The sequence below is a fragment of the Saccopteryx bilineata genome, chromosome 1, assembly GCF_036850765.1.
Source record: "Saccopteryx bilineata isolate mSacBil1 chromosome 1, mSacBil1_pri_phased_curated, whole genome shotgun sequence".
Lineage (NCBI taxonomy): Eukaryota > Metazoa > Chordata > Mammalia > Chiroptera > Emballonuridae > Saccopteryx > Saccopteryx bilineata.
In genome coordinates this window covers 75775506-75787729 of record NC_089490.1, presented here as the reverse complement: position 1 = coordinate 75787729, position 12224 = coordinate 75775506, and the positions used below count along the sequence as shown (strand labels likewise).

The 12224-nt window shown below is 33.8% G+C and overlaps 1 protein-coding gene across 2 annotated transcripts in view; it reads right to left on the bottom strand.

Moving 5' to 3' along the window:
• Window positions 1–12224, bottom strand: part of GRIK2 (glutamate ionotropic receptor kainate type subunit 2) — a 696770-nt gene that overhangs the window by 259189 nt on the left and 425357 nt on the right. For both annotated transcript variants that reach the window (XM_066254474.1, XM_066254481.1), the window contains one exon: window positions 7942–8055. In XM_066254474.1, coding sequence (XP_066110571.1) covers window positions 7942–8055 — 114 coding nt within the window. The remainder of the gene's footprint in view (window positions 1–7941; window positions 8056–12224) is intronic.

The following is a 12224-nucleotide window of genomic DNA, read 5'->3' as shown; positions in this document are numbered from 1 at the left end:
GAAAACCCTAAAGTCTCAGTCAAAAAACTACTGGACCTGATAAATAAATTCAGCAAAGTGGCAGGATATAAAATCAATACTCAGAAATCAGAAGCATTTTTATACACCAACAATGAACAGTCAGAAAGAGAAATTAAGGAAACAATCCCCTTCACAATTACAACCAAAAAAATAAAGTACCTAGGAGTAAACTTAACCAAGGAGACTAAAGACTTGTACTCGGAAAATTACAAAACATTGATAAAAGAAATCAAGGAAGATACTAACAAGTGGAAGCATATACCGTGCTCATGGTTAGGAAGAATAAACATCATTAAAATGTCTATATTACCCAAAGCAATTTATAAATTCAATGCAATACCAATTAAAATACCAATGACATACTTCAAAGATATAGAACACATATTCCAAAAATTTATATGGAACCAAAAAAGGACACGAATAGCCTCAGCAATCTTAAAAAAGAAGAATAAAGTGGGAGGTATCACACTTCCTGATATCAAGTTATACTACAAGGCCATTGTACTCAAAACAGCCTGGTACTGGCATAAGAACAGGCATATAGATCAATGGAATAGAACAGAGAACCCAGAAATAAACCCACAGTTCTATGGACAACTGATATTTGACAAAGGAGGTAAGGAAATACAATGGTGTAAAACAGCCTCTTTAACAAATGGTGTTGGGAAAATTGGACAGCTACCTGCAAAAAAATGAAACTAGATCACCAGCTTACACCACTCACAAAAATAAACTCAAAATGGATAAAAGACTTGAATGTAGGCCGTGAAACCATAAGCATCTTAGAAGAAAACATAGGCAGTAAGCTCTCCGACATCTCTCGGAGCAATATATTTGCTGATTTATCTCCACGGGGAAGTGAAATAAAAAACAGGATAAACAAATGGGACTATATCAAACTAAAAAGCTTTTGCACAGCTAAAGACAACAAGAACAGAATAAAAAGACAAACTACACAATGGGAGAACATATTTGACAATACGTCTGATAAGGGGTTAATAACCAAAATTTATAAAGAACTTGTAAAACTCAACACCAGGAAGACAACCCAATCCAAAAATGGGCAAAAGAGATGAATAGACACTTCTCCAAAGAGGACATACAGATGGCCAATAGGCATATGAAAAAATGCTCAACATCACTAATCATTAGAGAAATGCAAATTAAAACCACAATGAGATATCACCTTACACCAGTCAGAATGGCGCTTATCAACAAAACAACACAGAATAAGTGCTGGCGAGGATGTGGAGAAAAGGGGACCCTCCTGCACTGCTGGTGGGAATGCAGACTGGTGCAGCCACTGTGGAAAACAGTATGGAGATTCCTCAAAAAACTGAAAATCGAACCGCCTTTTGACCCAGCTATCCCACTTTTAGGAATATACCCCAAGGACACCATAGAACGGCTCGAAAGGAGAAATGCACCCGCATGTTTGTGGCAGCATTGTTCACAATAGCGAAGATCTGGAAACAGCCCAAGTGTCCGTCAGAGGACGAGTGGATTAAAAAACTTTGGTACATATATACTATGGAATACTACTCAGCCATAAGAAATGATGACATCGGATCATTTACAATAACATGGATGGACCTTGATAACATTATACGGAGTGAAATAAGTAAATCAGAAAAAAAACTGAGATGAATCCATACATAGAAGGGACATAAAAACGAGACTCAGAGACATGAACAAGAATGTGATGGCAACAGGGGAGGGGGTGAAGAAGGAGAGAGGGGTTAGGGGAGGGGAGGGGCACAAAGAAAACCAGATAGAAGGTGACAGAAGACAATTTAACTTTGCGGGAGGGGTATACAGCACAATCAAATGGCAAAATAATCTAGAGATATTTTCTCTCAACATATGTACCCTGATTTATCAATGTCACTGCATTAAATTTAATAATAAAAAAAATTATAGTATGGGCAATAGTGTTGACAGTAAAAAGAATATAATAAAAATGAAAATAAAAATATTATGGTTTCATTTTGTAATTGGCTTTAATAAAAAAGATAAAGGAAGCAGGTGTGTGTGTGTGTTTGATAAAAAAAAAGGTCTTTGTTGCTTAAAAATTATTTAAATATTGAGACTCTAAGATGTTAGAAAATATATGTCAAATTAAAACACATGGCTTTTTTTCTCAGTGGTGTTACCACCAAATGTTTTATGTTTACCTAAACTAATATGGAGGTCTAAGAAAATATGACAAGTCCTTAGAGGTAAAATACATTGAGACATTACAGCAAGAATGAAAGGGAAAAAATGTAGTGCCAGGATATTCCCAGAAATAAAAGAAAAAAATACGGTGAGAAACAGTTTGGTGGCCTTTGAATAAGCTGGTTGCAAGAACATGGTGTGAAGAGACTGAGTTTGAATGAGATGCTTTCCTTTCACATGTTAACATTTAAGAAGTACTTATACATACAACTACTTAGAAATGTCATAGGGGTTGGTAAGGATGAAAGTCTTTTTTCTTTGTGAAGCTGCAGTGTCCAGTTTTCCAAGCCTGAATGCTAACAGCTCTCTAAGAACTCCATGCTTCACAGTCCTTTTGTGACAATGGAAAGAGAAGAATCGGGGAAAATTTATTGCATGACAGATTTGAAGCCCTAGAAACTGCTTTTGTTGTTATTATAGAATAAGCTGCAGCATCATTTAGGGGATGATTAGGTCACTTCTGACTTTTGTTCTGTGATTCTTTCCACTGTCCTTGGGAGTTTGCTCCCAGATAAGCCTCTGTATCTGTGGGCTGCTGACAATGAAGCTTTATAAACCTCAGCAAGTAAACTCATTCCTCAAATACACAACCTGCCAGGAAGTGCTAGGAAAATAAAAAATAATACTAAGTTACAGATGCAAGCACATTTGTTAAATTCACTGAGTAGCCAAGAAGAAAAAACTTTTTAAAGAGTAAGTGATTTTATGAAAAAGTAACCAAATTCATATAATTTGCATACTAAAGTGCTACTAGTCATCAGGGAAAAGAAAATATGCAGTGACTTTTAAGTGCTAGTAATCTTCTGATGGACAAAAAAAAACAAACATTGTACAGAAGCAGCAAAGTGGGAAGCACTCAACATATTTAGACAGGTCTGAAAAATCTACTGAAAACCAAAAACACAGTGGGAAAATAGGCATTCCCTATATAAACTTAAGTAAGTATTTATTCAGTCACCTGATACTGCCTTTAGCTAGTGAATCCATAGCAGTAAGGACTAGAGGATGAGATTTTAAACTAAAAATACAGCAATATCATTCCTCAAATGCTGTCTATATCTCATTCAGAATTAGCATTTTTGTTATTATTTTGGCAATTAAGATTAAACAACTTCTATGCAATTAATGAAATCATTGTAAATGAAAACAAAATTCTAAGGTTGATATTATTAATTCTATTAATAATGATAAAAACAAAAAGCAAGGAAAGGATTTTAACTTGCAATTTGATAAACCAGAGTTGTAATATGAGAAATATATATTAGAAGGCAAAAGTAGACCTGAGCTTCAGATTTGGCCCTCAGTTGATGTACAAAAATGTTCAAAATGTATGATATCATAAATCTTAATTCAAAACTAAAAAAAAAAAAAGGAAGATTTTAAAAAATATATGTAGGGCTTTCTAAAATGAATTCATTCCATGCTATCACTATATGCCTCTCCCAGACACTGTATTGGGTATAGGTTGTTGTTGAAGGGGATGAGATAAGCCCGAATACTATTTTGATTGCTCATAAAAAAATGAGATTATGGTTTGAAAAGGCTGGAAGAAAACTGAGTGCTAAAGTAGGAAAGAGAGAAATGAGAAGCCCAAGACATTCAAGCAAGTGTATTCTAAATCCTGCCTTTAACAATGAGTATGTCTAGATGTTTGTGTATACACCCATAACAGCATCTCAGTGCTTTAGCTATATGAGATTTCTGAATGAGAAGCATTGCTTTAATTCTCCATCAGAATGCTATTTTGGGTCTAAACTATAGTTGTTAGGCTTTTTGTGGTGGGGCACTAAAGCTTTCATCTTAGAGTATCAGTTGCTCAAGTTGGCCATTCAGATTGGTTGAAATCCATTACTCTATTTTCTAGCTATGTGACTATGAATAACTTACTTAGGCAAAGTGGACATCAGCTTTCTCACCTGTAAAACAGTATTAATAATGGTACCTAACTCAAAAGGTTATTATGACAAATTAGTTATTCTATGAATAGTACTTTAAACAATGTCTAGCAGATAGTAGGGATGCAAAAAAAACAAAACTGGCCTCCCTTTTTCTTTGTAATAGACTGTATTCATAAAATTAAATTTCATGATGCAGAGAGGCAGATGAAACACTAGCCCCATTCATGACCTCCTTTCAATTTTGATAATTGTACAATATAGTTCCCAGTTCAGAGCCCTTGTACATGTTCTCCTCTCTGCCAAAAATCTCTGCCCCTTTCTTTACCTTGCCAGTTTCTTCTAAAAACTCAAGTCTCAGCTCTCAATTCTTCCGCAGTAAGGCCTAATCTGACCCTTCCTTTCACACCTGACCCGAGAAGAATCAGGATCATTCTGTAATAAAGCATATCCACTTTTGTTTCACAGGGAATGTGTGTGCAAGTGTGTGTGTGTAATTCTTTCTATAATCCTTACTGTTTTCTAAGGCTCATCAGAAAAGAGAATGGGTCTATTTTGTTAATGAATCAAATAGAGCTTTTAATACAATGCCTGTTTTATCATCATCATTTAATATATATTTGTTAAGTAAAATAACAAATAATTTAAAAAAATAAATACATGCATAAATTTTTGAGAAATTGAACTGGTTGTTATTGGCACAATGATAATGTTGTATTCTAAAATACTTTATATTTTTTTAAAGACATTAAAAATACATTAAAAGAGAGATATAAATGAACTTCTTTTTGTGGACATGTCATTAATTCATAACACAGCCAGAATTCCCCCTAAGATTTTCAGGAGACAAAAGAACAAAATTACCAAAACATAAATCAAATGATCATAACCTCAACCTCATTATAAATGTGAATTAAACATCAACAAATTATGAAACACAATGTTTACATAAAAAAGGTAAATATTCTTTTCAAATCTGTTCTTTTCTAGCTTGAGGATACTTTGTGATCAGAGTATTCAGGAAAATAACTTTTTTTTCTACTAAGTTATATAAAAACAAATAAAGTGCCACCTTTCCTTTGAATTAATATCAGGATCTCTTAGAAATCAGTAGGGTTCCATAGAAAAATTATCAATAATGTATTTATTAAAATGTAAACTTAGTCAGTGTTCCAGAATTGATCTTTCATCTTAATTATACAGAGTAATGATCTGAGCAGTTCTCAGTCATCATTCTAGATCAGAATTACCTGTGGAGGTTAAAAAAAATAAAATAAAATATGAGGTCCAAATCTCATAAATACTATTTTAAAAAGTATGAAGTAAGTTTTGGGAGCAGTACCTTTTTAAAAGCTTTATGCTTGGCTCTGACATAAAGCCAATGTTAATTGGCATTGTTTATTGATATATAAGTTGTTCATTGTTAAGGAAAAGTCTGGATCATTCTTGTAAAACAACCCTGAGTAAATAGGGAAGATAGAGAAATTATATGTGTACTCTTAATTACCTGCTTTGTTTGAACAAGGGGTGTGCAATAACCTGAACATTTGAAAAATATTTAAATATAGTCATTTGGAAGTTTCTCAGTTCCTCTAATTTTCCATTTAATTAAATACCATTCATTTAATTTAATTTGGCAAATATTTACTGAGTGCTGGCAGTGCCCAAGGCACTTTTCTCTGAGATTCTTGGATTAAAAAAAAAATGTAAAAGTTGATCATTGGCCTTGTATTCATGTCAAGTGGAGTCAGATAATTTCTAAAAATATATATATGCATGGTAAATGCCATGATAGAGCATTATGATACATAAAGCACATATATCATATAACACCCCTGCAACACACAAACACACACACAGTTTAATGGAGAGATCAGACAGTTTCATGGAGATTTCATTTGAGATTGGTCTGGAAGAATGAATAGGATTTTCACAGGGAAATATAAAGAATTGAACAAATGTTTGGACCTATAAAATGAATGATGCATCTGTAAATTGGGTTGAATTGAAGAGAACAGAGGAAAGAGTGCAGGGTTGATTGTTGCAGACCCCAGAGGTCCCTGCACAGAACTCTTTGCAAGCCTTGGAGAGGCACATCGAGTGTAAAAACAAGAAACAGTCATATCCCCTTTCTATGAGGAATGTTCAGTAATATCTAGAAAAAAATATTGAGTATATGATATAATTCAAAAATAGTATAGCATTAATACTAAATAATATAAAGTACTAATAGGTATGATAGTATCATAAAAATGAAACAAAACATATTGCAGATGAAGGAAATAGAGCTAACACAGTCATGTTGGTAGACCAACTGATTATTTCAGTTCAATTAAAATACAGGAATCTTGAAAGGTAGTCACAGGGAATGAGGATAAAAAGATGGAAGAAGATAAGACTGTTAAAGGGTTTGAACACCAGAGTTGAGATGTTGGAGCTCTTTTAATGGTTAACATGAATACATTAATGCCTTATAAGTAAGAAAGCAGGAAAATTACAGAATTAGATCTTTAAAGTGGAGAATAGTGTGCACTGCAATGGGGGAAGGCCATTGGCAGAGGGGAGAGCTACATGGTTGCTAAAATATTTCTAGCAGGACGTAATGAGACTCAGGACATACTGGCAGAAAAAAGATGTGCCATCATCCTGTAAGAACATTCCAAACAAAGAACAAAGCTGTTTGGCGAGTGTGAGAGTTATATTTGAAAAGAGAAGAAGATATAAAATAAAGTAAAAAAGAACATAGGAAGTTTGGATAGGATTTATAGGGACAAGTATTCACTAAGGTTCTTAGCAAGAAAGTAATTTTAAAGCCTCATAAACTTCCATCACTGCCATTTAATTATTAGCAGCTTTGCTTCATTATCAAGAGTCTTTAACCCAAACTATTTTATTATGATATGCCTAGACATCTGACATCCTTTGTTGTTACTAAAAAGACAAGGTTATAAATTCCTCCTGGCTTGATTTTCCACCATAAATCAAATTTAGAAATGAAATACATGCTAAAAGTATGTGGTAGTTTGTTCTAGACCATTAATCTTACATTCTTACTGATGACTGGAGAGATATAAGAACTGGTATTTATAAGCTTATTCTGTAGGTAATATTACTGATTAAATAATATAAGAGCTCCTTGTTTATCCTAAAATTAAAGTTCCCATTTGCAAATGGCATACAAAGCATAAATGAACATAACTGTGTGATCTAATAAAAATTTATTTTTATAAGAGAGGCAAAAATGTTTAGCTTAAGAGTATTAATTTAATTCTGTTGGTGGTAAAAATATTTCTGTCTTAACACTTGTCATTTGATTTCATTAGGGAGATTAGTAAAGTAAAAGTGATTCTTCATGATACAACAATTAAATTGAAAGAAAGGTTAGAATTATTATAGGAAAATTCTAAAGAAATAAATGGCATGTCCTTTGAAAAATATTTGCAGAAAATGAAACCAAAAGCAAAGGTCAAACACAGCTTGTCACACAACTATATTTGCACAGCTGCACGTCATATATTTTTACATCTTAACATTGAAAATTTTTCTAGTAACTAATTTTGTAAAAATGTAAAGATTTCCAGTAAAGTATGAGCTATATTATTAATTAACCTAATCATCTCATTACTATAATTTATCATTAAAAACTAAAAAGATAAAAAGTGTGACTAAGTTAACTTTGACTCATCTGTTATACAGTAATTGCTAAACAACTATAAAATACATAGAATTCCAATTATAATTTTCTTTTCTACCTGCTTCCGTGTTTATCTATATTTCATGTAAAAAGAATGGAAAAACAAATACTTACCAAAATGGTGGTGACAATCAAAGAACGATTCGATAAGGAATCTGTGATGTTGGCTGGTTTTCCCTTTTGATTTTCTGTCATATTCAGGCCACTGGCTGGATCCCAAGTTCCAATCTATAAAATAGCATATGGTCTTTGTAAATTGTCCATCAGGCACCTGGGAAAGAGGACTGTCAGAGAAAGTTAAGACTGCTAACACTTATTATTCACCTCTGCTGCATTATCCACTGTCATTAAAGTAAAGGCTGCTTGTTTTAAGCATGATTCACTGCTCTGTGAAGTGTGTCCAGTGAAGTGTGACATTAAAGAACAAAACGATCCACTGCACTTCTATAGTCAGTTTGGAAGCTTAATTTTCTATTCAAACTTTCATTCACCAAGATAAACCACATTTGATGATTCCTTGATAGGTGGCTATAAGCTTATTAATAGTGCATATCTTTTACTGTAATGAAGCCATCTCATCCTCTTACTATGAAGATAACAGGCCATATTACATGAAGAAAGCTAAAAGACAGAGCAAAACCTCAGGATCCAGAATAAACTAATCTTTAAGGGCAAGTTTAGGAGAGGCATTGACCGGTATTCTCAGTAGGGTAAAATTATACCTGGAATTACCTTTGGAGCTCTTAAAAATATACCTCTGAAACTTTTAAAATACTCAGAAGAAAGGTGATTATATTACAGTCTCATCTGTTTAACTGATTTCAATAGTTCCAACTATTTCATTTAATGTATATTTAATTTAACCAGTACTTTGTAATAGATTTGGACAGTGATTTTCAAACAGTGTGCCAAGGCCCACTGGTGTGCTGGAAGAATTTTTAAAACATACAATACCTGACTATTTAGTCAGGGACACTGACATCTTTTCCCTTACACTGTCAAATAAAAAATGATAACAGACAACACAATAATAGCTGTCTCTGGTGTGAATGAATATAAATTATACCTATTTTTTTGGTCAGAGTGGTAAAAAACATATATTTTTTGGTGTGTCACAGAATTTTAGTAATTAGCTTATGTGTGCCATGGGATGAGAAAGGTTGAAAATCACTGGACTGGGGCATCTACTCTTAATGTTCAGACATTTTTATACCCACTCAACACAGCTTTGGGAAAACACAGACATGCCTCTGGGAGACACACAGAAGCACAGGATGCTACTAAGTCAAAGATCAGATGGATGCTTTGCAGGCACTTCACCACCAAACCATCACATAACAATGGTCATCACGAAAGGAGAACAGAGGCAAAAGGAGATGAGGAGTCAGTAGTTCCAGCAGTTCGTTTTCCCACCATCTTAAACCTGGGGCACTTAGGACCTCATCAACATAACCTTATCCAAATGAAATATTATGATCCTTTCATTTTCTTTGTATTTCATTATATTTTCTCTTTTGATCTCCTTTTCATTTTCATAGCTTTCCTAGTTACTTTTAAGATGTTTAAATAGAAATGTACAAAAGTGGAGATATTAGTAATCTCCATTCCTTATAAGAAGTGCTAATACTTGCGCATACGTGCAAACCCTAGTATGTTTTTTCAAGAATGCATTTAACTAAACTATGGACTTTTTTAGTGATTTCTAAAATAAAATATCTTGCCAAATATTCACATACCAGTTACATTTTCTCTTACCATTAAAAACTACATATTTCTGATGTTTGAGTCAGGAAAGGAAAGAATCATATAACACAGTGAGAAAAAAAAATCAATTTAGTATTTTTTCCTATGTGCCAATTAAATTTCTTTAATTTAAAGTATAATTACCATGATGTCATAAAGACATTCAGGGTCAGGAATGAAAGACATTCAGGGACCAGACTGGTAACATTAACACTGAAGTGGAAGGATGTAAGCCAACAGTAAGAATGTCCAGGCAAGGATGTGCGCAATTTTTAAATCAAACAGAATCTCAAGAGAGAAGAGAAAGTAGGGGTCACCTCCTGACTCTGCTCTGTTCCCGAGCTGTGGGCTTTGGGGTTGGTTGCATGTTCCCAGAGCAGGTGCCTTTTCAAGTTCCCAGCAGGGCATCTCAGGAGCTAGGAGAGGCCCTGGGGACTTGGGTGAAGAAGGATAGCAGGGATGTAAAATATGGAATGTCTGCTGACCTGCTTAAAATGTTTCAAATTCAAAATCATTAAAAACACTCTGTTGGCTAAACAAGACATCCGCAGATTGTATTTTGCAGGGACTGTCACTTTTCTGCCCCCGGTATATAATTAATACCTATTATAGAAAATGCATTTCATTGGATTTCTTTTCCCCCCACCATTGACTAAATAGCCAGATATTTTACATGTGCAATTCTATCTGTCAAAATACTGGCAAACACCATTTTTCTACTGTTGTCTGCATCATGACACTCTTAAGCTTAATCAATAAGTTTTTCAATTTTCTAACCAAATCACTAATATGAAATATTGCTCATTTCAGTTATTATTGTCCGCTATGATTACTTTTATTAAAAAAAATAGCTAAACAATCACTCATCTAAACACACTTAGTTCATACTCTGTTAGTTGCTTTTCTAGTACTATTTAGATGGAGGAGTTCTGGTTCATAGTATATGAATCCATAATTTCTTATAATCACAAATGTTGGGTATTCCGTTTTGTGAAATTCAAGTTTCTGAGCAGAATATTATGAAGTTTCAGAAATTTTAGTGGCATAAAATTTTAAATTAAATCAAATTCTGTATGATTACTATATTTTAAGTCTGCTGGAACTGTTAATTTAAAACTTTCTTTTGATTGAGGAAATTGTCACCAGTGTTGTTTTTTTGCTTTGTTTTGTTTTAATCTCAAGAATCATAAACTAAGTCAAGACAATTATTTCTGTTCATCTATTTTCAAAACCAAAATGTCTCTATTATATGATTTAATAAAGTATTTTAGGAACTTTTTTCAGTTATAAAGGTGAATTAAGAGATCTAAGCACTCTTGACCTTACAGAGATGTTTTAAGCAGAGTGAGTATATATCTTGGTTTACTTGAATATCTCAAATTTAAAATTGCCTTCCTAGTGTACATATTAATAGCACCCTTTTGTACAATTTAAAAAGTCATGGTTTGGATAATAAATTATAAAGCATTCCCATAATAAGGACAAACTAGATAAGTTGGTAATATAAAGGTGCTTCAGAAAACCTACAGAACTATAGAAACATGCCATCATTGACTTTTTATCTCATTTTATGTTCTGAACAGTTCTTAAAATAAATTTGGTCTTCCTCATAAAAGAATCTAGGTTTACTGTCAAATTATAAAATATACAAAAGATATAAAAGAGAACATCAACTTAAAATTTGAACCTATACACTTAACATGAGTCAATCATAGCTAAAGCTTTAGTGTATGTATGTTGATAGCATAATTTGCATTATAACATTGTAGTTAATGGCCCAAATTCTGTAGAAAAGTATCAGACTGTTTCCATCCCATTACCATTAGGTGACTTGAACATATTACTTCTCTGTGCCTCAGTTTTCTCATCTATAAATGATAAAATAGTATTAACTACCTCATAGAGCTATTGTAAGAATTAAATGAAAAAAGTCAATGCAATTATAAGTAGGCTATAATTATTATATTAATTAAATATATTCTATTTCTACACTATTAGTAGCATTTTCATCTGAAATTAAAATTAACCAATTTATAATTTTAATGATTATATGATGAACATCAAATGAATAGAAAATGCTTCTATTTGCAGATTTGAAAGTATTTTTGTTGCATTTCTTTTTTTGTTTTGTTTTGTTTTGTTTTCATTTTTCCAAAGCTGGAAACGGGGAGGCAGTCAGACAGACTCCCGCATGCGCCCGACCGGGATCCACCCGGCATGCCCACCAGGGGGCGATGTTCTGCCCCTCTGGGGCGTCGCTCTGTTGCATCCAGAGCCATTCTAGCGCCTGAGGCAGAGGCCACAGAGCCATCCCAAGCGCCCGGGCCATCTTTGCTCCAATGGAGCCTCGGCTGTGGGAGGGGAAGAGAGAGACAGAGAGGAAGAAGAAGGGGAGGGGTGGAGAAACAGATGGGCGCTTCTCCTGTGTGCCCTGGCCAGGAATCGAACCCAGGACTCCTGCATGCCAGGCCGACGCTCTACCGCTGAGCCAACCGGCCAGGGCCTGTTGCATTTCTATGTAAAGAAAACTTGGCTAAAGAAAGACATATCACCTCATGGCCTTTCAGAGCTCTGTCTTACTCATTTTTTCTGATGTTTAATATTGCTAAAAAGACTAAAAACAACCTAATATTTTTTCCTTTATTGGTACTAAT